The sequence below is a fragment of the Nicotiana attenuata genome, unplaced genomic scaffold, assembly GCF_001879085.1.
Source record: "Nicotiana attenuata strain UT unplaced genomic scaffold, NIATTr2, whole genome shotgun sequence".
Classification (NCBI taxonomy): Eukaryota; Viridiplantae; Streptophyta; class Magnoliopsida; order Solanales; family Solanaceae; genus Nicotiana; species Nicotiana attenuata.
Genome location: NW_017675213.1, coordinates 16,481 through 35,613, shown reverse-complemented (window position 1 = coordinate 35,613; position 19,133 = coordinate 16,481). Strand labels below are relative to the sequence as shown.

Sequence of the window (19,133 nt, the reverse complement as noted above, 5' to 3'; positions counted from 1 at the left end):
ATAACATATATATATATATATATATATATATATATATATATATACAAATTTTATAAACTTTTTCGGCAATCGAATGTCAATAGTTTCTTGCGTGGGCTAAAGTGAAAAAAGCCCTATAGTTTACATTATATTTTTAGTAAGAGAAAGAAAGAAAGAAAATATCGCAGTATTTTTTTATTCTTTTAACATAACACTTAACAAGGAGCAGGGAAGATTTAACTGGACAACAGTAACCGTGAGAGATGAGTAGTTGAGTACATGACTATTGAGATTCGAACATTGCGACTTGGATTATTGTTTCTTGACTGTCAAATTGTACCATCTTTGAGGAAATAACAATACTCAGTGAGGATTGCAATTTGCAAGTAAATATACAGTCTTATAAGAACATTATATACGTTTCATAAGGAAACGACTTCTAGTTGTAGCAGATGTCAGATAACCATTTTGTCAATTGGAGAATATTTATACTGGGGAAGTTTTATAGAGCTGTGGTTAGACCTGCCATGTTGTATGGGGCTGAGTGCTGGCCGGTGAAGAACTCCAATGTCCAGAGAATGAAGGTTGCGGAGATGAGGATGCTCAGGTGGATGTGCGGGCTCACCAGGTTAGATAGGATTAGGAATGAAGTTATTCGGGAGAAGGTGGGGGTGGCCCCAGTAGATGAGAAGATGCGGGAAGCGAGGCTCAGGTGGTACGGGCATGTGCGGAGGAGAAGCCCCGATGCCCCGGTGAGGAGTTATGAGCGGCTGGCGGTGGTTGGCGCGAGTCGAGGCAGAGGGAGGTCCAAGAGGTATTGGGGAGAGGCGATTAGGCAGGACATGGCTAGAATGCGGATTTCCGAGGACATGGCCCTTGATAGGAAAGTCTGGAGGTCTAGTATCAGGGTTGCAGGATAGGGGCTTCTAGAATTTTTCGTACTTCTGTCCCGGGGCTGGGGGGGGGGGTTGGTAGGGCTCTCCATAGATAGATCTGTGTATTGTATTGTGCCCCCTTATGGTAGTTACTGGTCGATATATTTGCATGCCATTTTATTTATGGTTTATGTTTAGATAATTATTTATGTGATCTCTGCTGGAGTTACTAATGCTCTTTTGCTTTTTGTTTTTTGTTTTTGTTTTCCTTTTCCTTTTCCTGAGCCGAGGGTCGATTGGAAACAGCCTCTCTGCCCTTTCGGGTAGGGATAAGGCCTGTGTACGTATTACCCTCCCCAGACCCCACCTTGTGGGACTATACTGAGTAGTTGTTGTTGTTGTTGTATATAAGGTTGTTTATTAGTTACCCAAATAAAACCCTTGTCTTACTCTTTGAGGTTAAGATATTAGTTGAACATTGCAATCGAGGAGAAATTCCTTTAGGAGTTTCTGAATACTAAACAAATTACGATATTTACACTTCATGTTACACAGGATATAGTTAAACCTATGTAGGTGAACTCAAGCATAGAAATCCATGTGCATTTCTCTTTTCTCTTGAATTTTGATAAAAAAAAAATTCATTCAGTGGTTTTCTCCCCGCACAAATAAATATATATATATATATATATCATCTAAGTTGCGCGGACTCTTCGATTTTGGTGCCGTCCCCGTCCCGATACGAGACGGGGACAGGAGCGGGAGCGGGATACGTCCCGGATTCGGTCAACTGACTTCGGACACTTTGACCGGAGTCCATCGACAAATTTGGGAGAAAAATTGAGATTTTGATTTCTCAAAATAAAAAATAAAACAGATTTAGGAGAATGAAAGAATAATGTCCACCTTGGAGAATGAAAGATTGAATTCTACAATATTCATGTAGGTTTTTCACAGAATATCTCTCAAAATTTACAATATTTTTATAGCTCTATTTTTTATTAGCCGAATCCCTGCACCCGTATCCATATCTGGATCCGCATCCCCGAATCTTAAAATTTAGATTTTGTCGAATCCGATACTCCGATCCGTCCCCGTATCGGATACCCACACCCGAGTCCGAGCAACTTAGTATATCATTCAGTGGTATGCCTATCTAGTGGTGCAAGTAGCTTTTACGATCAAAAAGCTCAATCTTTAACTGGTTCAAATATAGTAAGTTTGGAGCATTGGTAAGGAAGCCAAGAGTTCCACATGCCTTTCCAACTCATGAGCCCCTTCACTTTCTCGTTGCTTGCCTTTTCATCAGCATACAATTAGTTAACAGTTGACACTGGTGTAGGGGGATCCAATAACCTTGAGTACTATAATGTCTGTGCACTGTATGGTTTGGAAGACAAGTAGACTAATCAGCTCAAATTTTTAGGTTATACATCAAACAACCTGCATCTACCACTTCATTTTCTGGTGATGATTATGAACAAGAGTGGTTTGAATACAAAATCAAAGAGACCAATATGTTTACAGTGGACAAATATCAACAGGTGAGCTTCACTAAGACAGAGAACTAATTTACATCCACCCACTGTCATACCTAATTGAGACTGTTATCTGCAATTTTCTTTTCTTTTCAGATTTTATTGCATTTGAGGTACCACTAAAAGTAGTTTGCAGATTGGCTTCTTCCCTAAGGAGAAGGCGTACGCACTAAGATATCAGACTGCCGGCATGCTAGAGACAGTGTTAAGACAGGGAGTGCTTGGTGAAGATGATATTGGAGAAGAATCACCAAGGTAACTGTTTGGCAAATGGAGATAAGCTAAAATATCAGTTCTGATGAAATCCGTGGTTGAAATTATGCACATATATTGCTTCTAGCTTTATTTTGGAAATGATACCCTGTGTGGTCTACATGTTGTTGCTTCAAACTTATCTTGAAGATGTTACTCAATGGATAAGCTAAAATATAAAGTTCTATGAAACAAGTGGTTGAATTTATGCATGTATTTTGCTTCTAGTTTTTTTGGACCTTATACCAATTACCCAGTATGGCCTGAATGTTGCTGCTTCTAGCTTATTTTGGATATTTTCACGTCTCTTTTGTGTTCTGTTCAGTGTTTCTATACCTTGTGGGAAAAAAAACCAATTCCTCCTTTTTTGTTATCTACTGAATTCTAAAAGACTAACTTTTTAATGTTTGCTAAATAATTATTGCTATTGAATCATCACATCTATTATTTTGTTCAACATATCAGATGTATGTATCATAATATTCTTGCAAAATACGACATTCTCCTGCAAGTCGAGTGAGGTCATTTCAAGGCATGTGTAGATATGTTTTAGCCTTATACTTATTATGTAATCATTAAGTTGTTTTGATTGTATAATCGTTTAGCTAAATTATATGTTGATTAGATGAAAAATGTTGTGGATATTTTAATTTTCACAAAGAGGATGTAAACATTAACTTATTCATAACTTTACATGCACTCATGCAGTACGTTAGTTGGAGTATTGGGTGATGGTGGTTTGGGGGGGGGGGGGGGGTTGTGTATGTGGATATAGATGTGTTTGGTACTTCCTGTGTTTGTCCTATTTTTTTTTTACCCCCAGTCGAAATATGCCTGATCTTTTTGGAACATGCTTTCTTGCATTCTATTGCTTGAATGCACACAGCAACACAAGTTAGAGCGAATATATAGGACCTCTTTATCAGATGTATTGCCTGTCACTTTCATGTTAGAAATTGTAGACCATCTTTAATATCCAAATGCAAAGGTTAAGGACACTGGGATCTTTTTCGCATAAAGGACTGGTGCATATTATTTATTAGCTTTATCTTTTGGTTCCAATTTGGCTATGAATGTCTTACATTCTATAATTACTTATTTTCCTTCACAGAAATTTGAAGCTTCCCTCTAAAAAACCTTCTATTGTGTGTGAAAATTGTCTTTATTCACTGGAGAAAGATAAACGAGTGAGGGCCTTTCATATAATGGACCCAAAAGGGATTCTTGAAATGCTTCTAGTTTTCCTTGAAGAAAGAGGCAACGGAGAGGTCATTCCTCCCTCCCTTGACAATTTCAAGGTACTTTTGACTTAAAGGGGAAGGGTTCCCCTTCTATTCCTCCGTGATTGCCTAAACATAGTTTGATTCAACATGTTAGTTACCAGAACCAAATATTGTTCTTATGCCTTGCCTTTGCATCCCATGTTCATCCTGTAGGAGGATTCTGAAAGGATTAACCCTCATCTTGGAACTTGGAAAGGTCATTCTCTAACAAAGCGTACTGGTGTTTATGGAGCAACAATTACTGAAGCCGAAACTACTGCTGTTCTTGAAATGAACAAGGATGGCCAGCTAGTTCAGGTTTGTTAGCTCCTTGCAATAAGTTCCTTGTATGCAAAGGTTAGAGTAATCGTCAGCAAACTACTAATATACATGAAATGATTCACACTGCCCATTTCCACTTGGGACACTAATGGAGTCTCTCTCTATCTCCCTCACCTTCTTCGAAAATACAAATTCAAAACAGTTAAATGATTCGACGAATATGCTAGCTGACCAGATCCTCTGCTCTATATGAAGCACATATCTTGGTAGATTGGAATTGTCACCGTAAGGTAAGTTTAACTCAAATATGGAGGGCAGAACATCATTGATGTCATTTTGTCGTTGCTCCTGAAGGAGGATAACTAACACTAACTAATGGTTCTCAACTCTCTCATAATTTTTGGTTTTCAATCCTTAAGCAAAAAACTATATATCTCTTTTTGGAGTCTCTCAAGTTATTTGTCCAAAAAAATAAGGTGGGTGGGGAAAGTTCTAATCTTTTCATTTGCTTTGACTATTTATTTTTATTTTAGGCTATTTGGTGTCTCAAATGAATATCTTTGGTCTTTGTTTCATTTAGTGCTTACCTTTTTGCTGCCAATTAATTTTCCTTTTATTTCCCCTTGAATCAAGGATATCACGTCTACCTCTGGTGCAAGTAATGTTACAACCAATGTACATTGGACCGGTACCATATCCGAAAACCTAGTGACATTCGACGGTGGTTTCCGGCTTACTTTGTTACCTGGGGGCATTTACATGGGATACCCGTCTGATGTGGCCAACAGTGTGCAAGAATCCAAGTCATTTCATCTGGAGTTGTGTTGGCTTGAATCGCCTGGCAAGAGACAAAGACTTATTCGCACTTACGATGTAGAGGGCCTGGCTGTTTCATCTACATATTTCATTGAGTCCAAAATCTGAGTTGCTTTTCCTGATTCAAAGAGAGCTTCTTCAGGCACCATCTTTTGCTCCTACATTAATCTTTTTCCTGGATACAATCACTTATTATGAACCGGAGAAAGTACATTCTTTTTCCGTATCTCTTCCACCTATAGTAAACTTACAGACTTCCATCCTTTTTGTCAAGAGTGCCAAATGCAAATGGAAGGGCATTGATGTGTAACTTTGTTCATTTGGATTGTAAATTTTAAGGTCATTTTACTTTTACTCCTCCGGTCTATAATAAGTTATCTTTGATCTTTTTATTTTGGTCTGAAATAAGTCTTTTTACATAATCAAGAAGGAATTAATTTTATTTTTTCAAAATTTACCCTTATTTATATATCCCAATGTATCAAAGTAACAATTAATTATAGGTAATTTAGTGAATATATTTCTTCTTTTTTTCTTTAAAAGTTCGTATTTTCTTTAGGGGTATATCAAAGGCTAAAAAGCCAATTATACTATGAATGAGAGAGTACAAGACAACGCTTGTCAAGTTGGCAACTTGCCTCTTGTCAAAGACAACGCTTATTTGAGTTGTTGTAGCAAGGACAAAATATCACTTTATTTTTATTGAACTGCAACTTGCTTGAATCTTTTTGCCTTATTTAATTGCAGTTGGGCCACGTGTACGTTATTTGACCCCTCCAATTTATATCACAGCTAGAGTAACGTATAACCGACATGTTTTTCTTTTTTGTTTTATAAAATTATCAGAGAGAAAAAATTATAGTAATTTTTTTTAACGAATTTCATGATATTCATACCTCAGATTTTCTTTTGAATCAGCCGACGTTCTAATTTTCCAATTCTTACTCCCCAAGTAGAAATCATTTTTGCTTTTTCTTAACAAATTAACTTCTATGCACGGACAATCTCAAATATTTTTTTTAACTGTCAGGTTACTTAAAAACTAATTACAAGTACTATTTAACAGCAAACATTGTCTGTAACCTATAAAAGATGGTAAATGATTTATTAAAACAAATATAATCATGTTTTTAGTATAAAAATTGTTTAAGCTATTATGCATATATAAGGTAAATTCTTGTCTAAATTGCTAACTAGTACGTAGTAAAATATTTTAGTAATAATCTACTTCTCCCAAGTGGCAGTTGGTAGGTAAACAATTCATTGTATATCCACTGCTGTAGATGTGTAGACTGTAGTACTCTTTATTTGGACTCTTTTTTGCCCACTAGCCTCACATTCTTATCCGTTTATTCACAACTTGCAAAATACTTCATTAATTAATTTATTCTTCTCCTCTAATATATCTAAAATCTTAGTTTAGTGAACAATTCAAAGGATTTACTTTAATACTCTATATTTCTCAATAAATTGCTTCCTTTATATTTTCTGGCTAAATTTTAGTTATTATAGATTTGGCTAAAAACTTTTTAAACCAATAAATCTAGAATTGTAATTAACCTATGTCAGATAGTAAATCCTGCGCAACAAATAGTTGTGCCAACTCCCACCAAATGAAAATTAGCCAGTCTATCAAACACTACTATTAGGAACAATTTGGACAAATAAACAGTTTTTCAAGAATTATTGTAAGGTTTTGTGAAAAAAATGTTTCAGGATTGTTATAGTTTTCTTCCTTTTATATTCTTTTAAAAAGAAATTTCATATTGTTTGTGAGTAGAAAAAGAACTTCAATAAAATTACTCCTTCGATTCTTTTTAAATGTTGTCTAATAAATAAAAAGGTCAAATATAAGTGCCTGATTCTGGAAACCACAATAGTTTTTTTCCTTTCAAATTTATCCTTACTTCAATAAATGATATATATAAAATCATCCTTAACCAGATTTTAAAGTTAAGACCCGACAATGCAATCGCAAACCTTTGATAGTGAGTATTTTTACTTAAGAAAAAATAAATGTATATTGTTTTTTCTTTTTTGGAAATTTTCTAGGAAAATTCACGGCCGCTACCCGCCCTGGATACTTTACTCACTGTGCAATGTTAATTGAACCAATCATGTGCAACGAGCTATGAACAAGAAGGCGGCTGGTGACGGGAATCAATACCCCTCACCCAACTAATTTGTTATAAATTATCTTTTTAAGTAAATTAAGATATTAGTGGGAAAATAAGCAGCCAATCTAGTAGGATTTGTACAAGGTACGAAATGCAAACAAAGGCAGAAGCACAGCGGGAAAAGAAAGGTACAATAAGCAAAAGCAGGTCCCAGCAGTAATTACACCATTGACGAATGACGACTGCAGTCCCCCATCATATAGCCAATATATAAACGTCACAGCCAAAGCCAAAGCCAAAGCCAAAGCCAAAAGAGATAACAGAAAAAGCAACTCCAAATTATAAGAGCAGAGCTAATCTAATTGTCTTTCTTTCTTCTTCAGTGAAAATAAATAATTGCTCTCATCACAGTTCTGTTTCAGCTGATAGACTTTTTTAGCATGTCGTTTCCGGCTTTAACAATCCCACCTCGGCCCTCGTTCGAATCCTTTTTTAGTAACATGCCTTCTTTCAGCCCAGGTCCAATGTCCCTAGTTTCCAGTTTCTTCTCCGATCAGAGCCCTGATTCATCCGATTATCCTTCTTTCTCCCAGCTTCTTGCCGGAGCTATGACTTCTCCACTTGCAAAGCCGGCCCTTTTGCCGGATAATTTTGGAGAAGGAACTCAAAAGAACTCAGGGTATAAGCAGAATCGGCCCATGGGCCTTGTGTTGGCCCAATCTCCTTTGTTCATGATTCCTCCTGGTTTGAGTCCTTCTGAATTGCTTAATTCACCTGGGTTTCTTTCTCCACTTCAGGTAATTATTCACTCAATTGTTCATTTTCACTTGCAAAAATAGCCGAAGATTTCGCCTTTTTCTGTTTTAATTTAGTGCTGTTGATACTTCTGTAATTCAACTAATACTATGCTAAGTCTGTCGTAATATCATACTTTTGTTACTGTCTACCACTGGAAAACTGCTTCCAGGCTGCAAAAAAAAGTTTCTTCCTTTGGCTGGATTTATACAACAACAATATACCCAGTATACGCAGACCTTACCTCTACCTTGTGAGGATAGAGAATAGAGAGTGTATGAGTCAGAATCCGACCCCACGATAATTAACGAAGCTAATCCCGTTTTAAGTTAATTCGTGATTAATTAGTGGCACGACCACTCAGAATTAATTATATTCTAACCCTCGTCTGATTCGATCAACAAGGCCACGGCCCATCCGCCACCATGAAGGCGAAACCCCAACGTGGTCACAGCTATAAATACCGTGAAGGCGAAACCCCAACGGATTATTACGATTTGCTATGATTATCCCGTGATTTATTTATATTGTTTATACTCGTAAGTTTTGTAATAACTTTTGAGCAAACAGAGAGGCCGTTTCCAATAGACCCTCGGCTCAGGAAAGCATAAGCACCATATTAATGAAAATATAGACAAGAAGAGACAATACCATAAAGCCATATAAAAGCAGTATAAAAACAACAAGACAGTAAGGTGATCAACAATGAAAGAGAACAAAAAAGTGAGAATGCGTGCCAATACTACTGTTATGAAATGGAAGAAAGTATTCTTGAGATGCTCACACACACACTTGATATAGTATTAGAGCAGGCAAAGATCCTCGGTTCAAGTCTTACCGTTATCACGTGTCCATTTATCCAACAAAAATGAAGAAAATATTTTAGATTCCTAGCAGAATTTTCTTCATTGTTCGACATCTTTGTGACGTCCCACTTATTGGTAGAGTCTGTGAGTTATGATGCATCCAATGGTTGGTTATAGTAAGTTTTTGTATATGAGCAGACAATACCTTTATGTTGTAATTTTTTGCTATGCATCTTCTTGATGCCATTTAATGAAATTCCCTTACTTCATCAAAAAAAAAAAAAAAGGTTAAACTAAAATGTAATCTAACTTCAGTGGCATAATGCGGTTACTAATGGTATTTCAATTTGGTTGCAGAGTCCTTTTGGAATGTCACATCAACAGGCTCTAGCACATGTTACAGCCCAGGCTGCATTTTCTAATTCGAACATGCAAATGCAAGCCGAAGATCAATGTTCGTCTCAGGTGGCTTCAGCAGAAGCATTCGGACATGAGTTGACAACTGAGCTAAAGGAAGCTTCTTTGCAGCTAAAGGAACCTTCGCAAACTAGAATGGACAGCGAACCATCGGACAAGCAGGGTAAGAAATTTGAACTGCTAGAGTTTTCTCAATCTGAGAACAAGCCGTCTTTTATTACTGTTGAAAAACCAGCTTGTGATGGTTACAACTGGAGAAAATATGGCCAGAAGAAAGTAAAGGCTAGTGAATGCCCTCGGAGCTACTATAAGTGCACACATCTCAAATGTCCAGTGAAGAAGAAAGTTGAGCGATCTGTTGATGGTCACATAACTGAGATCACATATAATGGCCGGCACAACCATGAACTTCCTCAACCAAGCAAGCAAAGAAAAGATGGTTCTGCTTTGAATGGTACAGACTGCTCGGAAGTTCGACCTGACATTCAAACACATGATTGGACAGTGATGAATAGCTCAGATGGGTCTTCCCCTTCTCGTTCTGACCAGGTCCCAACCCAAATGGCATCTGAACTTCTCGTGAAAAGAGAACATGATGAAACCAAAAACATTTTGGTAGCAGTAGATGAGGGGCATGATGAACCAAATGCAAAGAGAACGTGAGTCCTCCTTTCATGAGTAAAGAACGCCCCATCCTTCTGTTATGAAACAAGAAGAAAATGGTAGAGCAACAAAAGTATGTATCTAATTCAGTTACTGTGACACAGGAAGACGGCAGTTGAGACACTAGCTTCATCACATAGCACAGTAGCTGAATCCAAGATTGTTCTGCAGACAAGAAGTGAAGTTGATTTCTTAGATGACGGGTACAAATGGCGAAAGTACGGGCAGAAGGTGGTAAAGGGGAATCAGCACCCAAGGTACTTATAGTCTACATATCTTCCACTGCAAGATTCTGTATAAATCTTATTTTTGCATAATGTTTATTTTACTAAAGAACTTGTGCGTGCTTGCATCATGTTTTTTGGTAAAATGTCCAGGAAATGATTCTAGCTTATCGCCTTGTCCTGCTGAAATATGCCAAAACCCATAGTTTAGAAACTTTGTCTATCATGATTTTACAAACTACTATAGTTCTGAAATGGAAGTTTAAAAAAAACTATAGTTCTGAAATGGATACAGTGTGAAGTCTGATAGAAGAGGAAACTTTCACACTGCACTTGACAATCAAGCAGGCCATGTTTTCTGGCTCTGAATTATAATATTTCTGAATAGTGCTTTGTAATTTTACATTGAATCATGAATATTTTTGGTGATGAGCATAAGACTAATGACGAACACTCTGGACTGCAGGTGCAAGTTGTAGGACTAACTCTTTTCAAATAATGTAAAAAGGAAAACTGTAAAATATAGTTCTCTTTGAAGTTGCAGGTCATCCATTTTTTTTCTTTTGGATTCCTGGATTTCATTCTTGTTAACATTATGTGCTATTACTAATGACGTGTGGGCAAAGACGGTCATTGTCTTCTAAAGGTTTGGTTTGCTACCTGATCACCAAACTAGATCACTTGGTTCATGAGCTCAAGTTTGTGACATGGGATAATAAATCACAAGAAAAGAAAGGGGGGGGGGGGGGGTCCCTTCTAAGCTACTTTTTGCTTTTGCTTGTGTCACTTTTCTTTTTCTTTTATGTGTCCCCTTGTTGCTATGACAAACTTCCACCCCGATAAATCTGTTCGGCTTCAAGAAAGACAATATATAAGTCTGTTTCAGCTGGAAAATAAATAGAAAAGTGGATCTCGGTTGTAAGCACATCTGGTTTGCACTCTCATGATCCTTTGTTTTGGACATGAAGAATTTGATAGTAATAGTTCAATAATGGCTTTCGTGATTATTAATTTGGCTTGTCAGATTTTGTTTTGAAACCTCTGGACAATGCAAGATATTCAGCTACATCCAGGTACAGGATTATACTGTACACTATGGGATAGGGCAGTGGAAAAAATTACAATATATGAATTTTTATGTGAAAGCATGTGGCAGAATTTAGAAATTCTTATATATGCATCTGATAAAACAAACAAGTGTTATAAGATCATTTGGAGATTAGAATTAAGTACTACAATCAGTAGCACTGTCTAGTTTGAACCCTTGGCAGTTCTGTCTTCTCAGAATGTGATTTCACATGTTACTGTTGAAAATTTCTAGAACATTTGTCTTTCCTGGAACTGGTCATTCATTTGATTACTCTTCTTTTCTTAAGTTGAACAAAACATCCCCTTATGCATCCAAACTTGATATACAGGAGTTATTATCGGTGCACATGTCCTGGATGCAATGTCCGCAAACAAGTCGAGAGGGCTTCAACTGATGCAAAAAATGTCATAACAACCTATGAAGGCAAGCATAATCACGACATTCCCTCTGTTAGGAATAGAAACAGCCAAAGATAGTACTCAGCGTTGCAAAGTAAAAGATGGTGACTTCGAGGCCTTTATTTCACCAAGATATTGATTTTGGAAACAACAATGAAATACCCGTGTGTGAAAGGATTGCAGCATAAGTTGCATTACCAAAAAAGGGTGAAAGGATACTGAGATTGCAGCATAAGTAGAGCATTACCAAAGGTAAAAGAGTGAAAGGATACAGGATTGAGCTACTAACTTTTGTACCAAATAGTCAGTCTTTTCTTTCGAAAACCTCATGCTTGGTGAATCTGTTGGTAGTTCTCAATAAGTATTTGTAAATTCTATGCTACTTTCTGAAGTTGTCTGATATATTGTTAAAGTATAGAAGGTTGTAATAGCTTGTCCTTGCCATTTAAGCTTCTTCTGGTCAGCTTCAAACTCTAGACCAGCAGAGTACATAAGCTTATTCAAGCAAAGTTGTCAACTTTTGATACCATATTTACTTTGTAAATTAGAAGTTATATTTCGTTTGCATCTCTTGATCGCTGAGCCTATTTTACTAGACCGTTTATTTCGAAACATTTTCCAACTAAGGATGAGAATTCATGGAACGAAGTGGATGCAATTAGTTATCACTTTATAGCTTGTTTGTTAGGTTTGATGGCAGTTATGATAATTTTTTTACAAGAAAAAAATTATGGGCTCAGAAGGACGACCTAAATTTCTAATTTTTTTCTTTTTTTGATAACTTGGAAATCCGTCTGGTTCTTGATGGTTTGACCAAAGAAGCAGAAAGAAAAAATTTATTAGACCAGCTCAATGAATACATAACATGTATCTTAACATGAGACCTCGGATCATGTCTACCTCTTAGACAAATTTGCCTTGATAGAGCACCCATAAGAAAAAACCCAAAGAAGTCAGAAATTGGAGGGTTTATCGTTTAGCTCATTAACTAAATTCATACATTGGTGTAATGGTGCATATTATAAATCTCTTCCAATATTGTTATATTGCTCATGATGTATTAATTTAGTTTCGTCCTAATTGCTTGGAAGAGTGTTAGATTGTGTGGATGAGCCTTGTAAGTTGTAACATGGTGGTATATCCCATCATTTTAAAAAAGTTCAAGTTTTACGAGAGTTGCAGAAATACGTTACCCAATAAGATTAAATTAAGTATAACAATATATGGAGATTGTAATCTGGAAAATAGAATAATAATTTACTTATATTCCGTCCAAGTCAGAACAATTATTGGTATCATATTCCAAGAATAATTAACTGAAAAATCTGAAGATTGAGATGAATGGTTGAGCAGTTAGCTTGTTTTCAACAAGTTAATAGTATAGTCAAACATTTGTTTCCGCCTTTTTGCTCTTAACCATATCCAGAAACCCTTACCTAGTTCCTAACGCACTCTAATCTCCGTCATACTCAATTACGAAAAGCAGCCGGCGTCCAGCGACCGGAGTCCGGCGAGATCCGACCTCCGTCACCCCTCAGCACCGGCACTTTGTAGACCTATCTCTATAACTCTGTTAACTGTAAAGGTCTTCTTCACCTCTTTCTATTGACTCTTATAGATACGATTTATTTCAAGCATACTTTGACTTTGATTCTTTTATGATTTCTGTTTTTTCACAAATTAGTAGGACCTAGGATTCATATTTATGTGAGCTCAATTATAAATACTACCACTAATAATGATAATTAAGTATTTATTTGTATAATTGTGTTAAACAAATATGGAAGCATCTTTCTGTGGACTGCCATTGTCAATTATATGGGATTAATTTAATTAATAATTATATTCTCTTAGTACTAAACCCTAGAATATTGTCATTTTCATTTTATGGGATTAATTTACTAATAATAATCATATTCTCTTAGTAGTAAATCCTATAGCATTTTTACTACAAGTTGGAATTCAGTGTTTATTTACTTGTCAAGTTTACTCTGACTTTATTTGTTGCTACTGTTATGGTAGAAAGAGCATTCTCATCAAGGGAGCACATAAAAAATGAACTGCGAAATAGTATTAGTGATGCATTTTTAAATGATTGTTTATTTTTATACATTGAGATGGAAGTAATTGCAAATCCAAGCAATCGTAACTTTTTTTTACCAATTTAGAAAATGAAAGCCTGTCGAGCTCAAGTATGAATAGATGATGTACTTTTGTTATATTTTTCAATGTTTTAAAAGGCGGGGGCGTGAGGCGAGGCGTTTTATCTCTGACGAGGCGAGGCGTAAGCTCTGAGACATGGGGCGTAAGTCCCACGGATCTTTAAATTTTACTAATTTNAGGAGAAGCCCCGATGCCCCGGTGAGGAGTTGTGAGCGGCTGGCGGTGGTTGGCGCGAGTCGAGGCAGAGGGAGGCCCAAGAGGTATTGGGGAGAGGTGATTAGGCATGACATGGCTAGAATGCGGATTTCCAAGGACATGGCCCTTGATAGGAAAGTCTGGAGGTCTAGTATCAGGGTTGCAGGATAGGGGCTTCTAGAATTTTTCGTACTTCTGTCCCGGGGGCTGGGGGGGGGGGTTGGGTTAGGGCGTCTCCACTAGATAGATCTGTGTATTGNATAAAATAAAAATAATTATAAAAATTACATTAAAATCACAAAATTATACAAATAATATATTTAAAATATTAATAAGTTATAATTCAACTATGAATAATATGAAAAGTATGACATATATCATAATATACAAATAGTTGCAATGTCGTTACAACTCAAACATCAAAAGTAATGTATTCCATACGAAATCTTATATGTATCTCTTAAGGAGTAATGAGTCTTGAAAGAATTTCGATATTATAATTTGATATTTTTCTTAAGATACTCCTTTTATTTAATATGCTTTCTATTGGAAAGAGAATTTATATAAAAACATAATTCACAATTTAAATATGATTCTCAAGCATCATTCATTTTTAAGTTTCAACAAGTTAATAAAGTGACACATAATTCACCATACAATACCATGATAACTAATTATTTGTACAAGTTAATAGCTAATAGTGAGCTATTAAATTAATAAGTATTGTATCTCGTAAACGTGAAAAAAAATTAGAAAAATAATGATAAAAAAATTATGGACTATTATATAGTAAAGACATAACAATAGTTAAAAAATAAATACTTTTCAAATGAAAGATTTATTTAAAATTAACTATCATAGAAGTATTAGTGGATAACGTGCAATATTTTTTATTTTAATTATGACAATACTCCCAACTTAATAATTTATACTTAGGAAAAAAGTAATTTGAGTAGTCAACGATTTATTAAGAAAATTTGTAGATTTACAAGGTTAGTTACATACAATTGCATAAAGTTCTATTAGGCGAGCCCAGTACGCTGGGCGTTGGGCGTGTCCGGGGCGTAAGCCCCGATGGCCGAGGCGTAAGTCTCACGGAACTAAGCCCCACACATAAGCCCAGGGGCGTTTTACGAATGCTCCGCCCCGGGGCGAGTCCCGGGCGAGTCCCAATTCTGCCTTTTAAAACAGATTTTTTACTAAATTAATGATATTCATTAGGTTGAATTTTGTACCTTTCTCATAAGTTGTCATAATCTTTAAGGTTTTTAAAGAGTTGCACTCCAAACTAATTAGCTTGTAATTGACAGATGCAGATCTAGGATGTTAGCTTGATAGGTTCGACATTTAAGGTTGTTCGCATTCAACTCATTTAAAATTATGACTTTAGATATAATATTTGTTGAAATTTTGGTGGGTTTCCACATAAATATCCATACTTAGCGTCGACGGCGAAGCACTGGATGCGCCCCTGGTAATTGGCATGTCTAAGTAAACACATTGGTCCCCCGCCACTTTTAAATCTTGGGTCCACCTCTTCACGCACTTCGACATAGTCTTAGAGCAGACAAAGATCTTGAGTTCAAATCTCACCATCACCCATATATCCAAAAACAATGGGAGAAATTTTTTTAGATTCCTAGCAAAATTTTCTTCACTGTTCGACACCTAAATTTTGGGATGTCCCAGTTTTGCGCTTTTCCATTGTTAGAAGAGACCATTCCTACATAAATAGTCTGTGAATTACGATGCACCCAATGGTTCGTTATAGAAATAGTTAACTAAAAGTCATCTAATTACATTGGCATCATGTTGTTACTTATGATATTTCAAGGCTTTGCAGTGTCCCTATGGAATGTGACACCAGCAGGCTCTAGCACATGTTACAGCAAAGCTTGCATTCTCTAGTTCTTACATGCACATGCAAGCCGAAGATCAGTGTTCCTCTCAGGTGGCTTCAGCAGAAGCATTAGGACATGAGTTGTCGACTGATCCAAAGGAATCTTCTTTGCAGGTAAAGGAACCTCTGCAAACAAGGTTGGATGACAAACCGTCAGAAAGCAAAGTAAGCAGTTTGGACTGCCGGAGGTTTCTCAATCTGAGATCATGACATCCTTTGGTGCTCTCGATAAACCAGCTTGTGATGGTTATAACTGGAGAAAATATGGCCAGAAGAAGGATAAGGTCAGTCAATGCCCTCGGAGCTACTATAAGTGCACACATACCAAATGTCCAGCGAAGAAGAAGGTTGAGCGATCCATTGATGGTCACATAACTCAGATCACACATAATGGCTGGCACAACCATGAACTTCCTCAACCAAGCAAGCAAAGAAAGGATGGTTCTGCTTTGAATGGTACAGACTGCTCGGAAGTTCGGCCTGACATTCGCACGCATGATAGGACAGTAGTGAATAGCTCAGATGTGTCTTCCCCTTCTCGTCCTGACCAGATTTCAACCCAATTGGCATCTCTACTTCTTGTGAAAAGAAAACGTGATGAAACCATAAACAATTGGATAGAAGTAGATGAGGGACACGATGAACCAGATGTGAAGAGAAAGTGAGTCCTCCTTTCATGAGCAATTAATGCCCTATCCTTCTGTTATAAAACAAGAAGAGAAACTGTAGAGCAACAAAAGTAGGTACCTAATTCAGTTACTGTGACGCAGGAAGAAGGCAGTTAAGACACTAGCTTCATCACATGGCACAGTAGCTGGGCAAAAGATTGTTCTGCCGACGAGAAGTGAAGTTGTTGTCGTAAATGACGGGTACAATTGGCGAAAATATGGGCAGAAGGTGGTAAAGGGAAATCAGCACCTTAGGTACTTATATATCTTCGACTGCAAGATTTTCTTCAATATAATGTTAGTTGCTGTTCTTTATGAAATTTATTTTGTGTAATGTTTTATTATACTAAAGAACTTGTGTGTGCTTGCATCATGTATTTTGGTAAATGTCCATATGCTAGTTTATCACCTTGTCATTTTCTAATATGCCAAAACACACAGTTTATAATTTGTCTATCAGGATTTTACAAACTAGTTCTGAAATAGATACAGTATGAAGTCCGACAGAAGATAAAACTTCCACCCTGCAGTTAAAAACGTCACTTGCAATCAATCAGACCATGTTTTCTGGCTCTGTTGTAATATTACTGAATGAATTATTTCAGCATAACGCTAATAAAATGAACACATTGGTTCTGCGGGGGCAAGTTATAGGGCAATCCTTTTTCAAACAATACTAAAGGGAAGCTGTAAATATAGTTCTCTTTGAAGTTGTGGATCATCAATTTTTTTGAATTCCTGGATTTGATGCTTGTTAACATTATGTGCTGTTTTTAATGATGTCTGGGCTAAGACAGTCCTGGTATCCTAAAGGTTAGGTTTGCTTCCTGATCACCAAACTAGATTTCTTGGTTCTTGAGCTCATGTTTATGACATGGGATGATAACTCACAGGAAAAGGCCGGGGCACTGTCCTTTCTAATCTAATTCTTTGCTTTTGCTTGTTTCTCTTTTCTTTTTTCGTGTGTCCTAGTTGCTATGACAAACTCTTATCCAGATAAATCTGGTCGGCATCAAGAAATAGAAAATGTAAGTGTGGTTCAGATGGAAATAATAAGAAAGTGGATCGTGGTTGTAAGAAGCCCATCTGATTTGCCTCATGATGCTATTTTAATTTTGAACTTGAAGAATTTGATGGTAATATTTCAATATTGGATTTTGTGATTATTAACTTGGCCTGTCGGAGTTTGTTGTTGAAACATATTGGTCAATGAAAGATAATCTGCTGTCAGGTTACAGGATTATGCCATACACTATAGGATAGGGCGTGGAAAAATTACCATAATATTTCCTTTGCCCTGTTCTGGGGAATATGTTTGTTTTATTTTGTCTTCTGTGAAAATACCATCACATGTAAATTTAATGGCGTAGAGTCTGGGATTTAGCGCTCTTGAATCCTAAGTGTATTACGTGGCTAGAGTCACCAGAGGAAAAATTAACACTGACAAGTTTCTGTACGAAACAGATAGTACTGGATGTATGAATTTTTATGCGAAAGCATGTGGCAGAATTTAGAAATCCTTGTATATGCATCCGATAGAAACAAACAAGTTTTATAAGACCTTTTGGAGATTAGAATTAGGTGCTACCATGAGCTGCAATATCTTGTTTAAGCACCTGCTAGTTCTTTGTCCTCTCATCATATGATTTCACTTGTTACTGTTGAACATTTTTAAAACATGTGTCTTTCCTTGAACTGTTCGCTTATTGACTTATCCCCTTATGCTTCCAACATGATATACAGGGATTATTATCGGTGCACATATCCTAAATGCAAAGCACACAAACAAGTCATGAGGGCTTCAACTGATCCAAAAGCAATAAAAACCTACAAAGGCGAGCATAATCATGATACTCCCACTTATAAAACCTGCCAAAGATACTTAGCGTTGAGAAAGTAAGAAATGGTTATTTTGGAGGCCTTCGGTTCACAAATATTTTGGGTTTCGGAAACAACAATGAGAAATACCCGTGTGTGAAAGGATTGCAGCGTAAAAAGCATTACCAAAAGTAATAAAGGATGTGGTTTGAGCTTCTAACTTTAGTAAGAAAAGCTGTCTATTATATTGTTAAAGTAAAAAAGGGTACTATCTTGCAAGTAAAAAAGAGTTGGTCTCTGCTCAAAAAATGCTCTCTTCTCTCTCCTCTTTCTCTCTCTCTGTCTCTCTCTCTCTGAAACATGTGTAAATCTTCACTGGTGAGTTCAAAACATGGGGGAAAGAACTTTCTTCACATCTGGCTCTAAATCATTCGAATTGGCAGGGAATCATGAAGGACGAATTAGATGGTATACACTGATAGAAAGGATCAGAAGATTTACGAGCAGAATCTGCACTGATGAAGAGAATCTGCGCTGGGTTTGTGAATCTCTTGCTCTAGCATCCAGGGGTACAGGGAACTTATGTAGACATTTATGTAGATGTTGGGGAAGGAAGGTTCAAACATACATTTACAGAGTGTATCTAAACTTCAACAGTTATGGCCGTTTTGTTAGAATTGAAACTTGGGTGGGAGATAGAAGCAGGCAATCATTGTTCCGGAAGATGAACATAACAGGGGCTGCGGAGATATTGCAGACAAGATATTGAGATTCCTGGGTAAACCTTCAAACAACAAAATCAATCATTTTGCTGATATTCACACAAAGCCTTTTGTTGAAGCTGCCAGAATATATCAATGGCCGGACAAGGTAGC

The 19,133-nt window shown here is 36.7% G+C and overlaps 1 protein-coding gene and 2 pseudogenes across 2 annotated transcripts in view; all 3 read left to right on the top strand.

Annotated features, from left to right (window-relative positions):
* The window catches only part of LOC109219811, a 7,720-nt gene extending 2,324 nt beyond the window's left edge, over positions 1-5,396 (top strand). Inside the window, exons 3-7 of the mRNA XM_019384282.1 lie at positions 2,281-2,398; positions 2,529-2,647; positions 3,756-3,942; positions 4,081-4,224; positions 4,822-5,396. Of these exons, the coding sequence (XP_019239827.1) occupies positions 2,281-2,398; positions 2,529-2,647; positions 3,756-3,942; positions 4,081-4,224; positions 4,822-5,112 (859 nt within the window). The 3' untranslated portion in view covers positions 5,113-5,396. The remainder of the gene's footprint in view (positions 1-2,280; positions 2,399-2,528; positions 2,648-3,755; positions 3,943-4,080; positions 4,225-4,821) is intronic.
* Positions 5,397-7,224: 1,828 nt separating this feature from the next.
* LOC109219810 lies at positions 7,225-12,086 on the top strand (annotated as a pseudogene). Its single transcript, XR_002066993.1, has 4 exons — positions 7,225-7,918; positions 9,080-9,798; positions 9,907-10,059; positions 11,445-12,086. The product of XR_002066993.1 is annotated as a probable WRKY transcription factor 3 (transcript).
* Positions 12,087-15,787: 3,701 nt separating this feature from the next.
* Positions 15,788-18,889, top strand: LOC109219807 (annotated as a pseudogene).
* Positions 18,890-19,133: the final 244 nt, after the last annotated feature.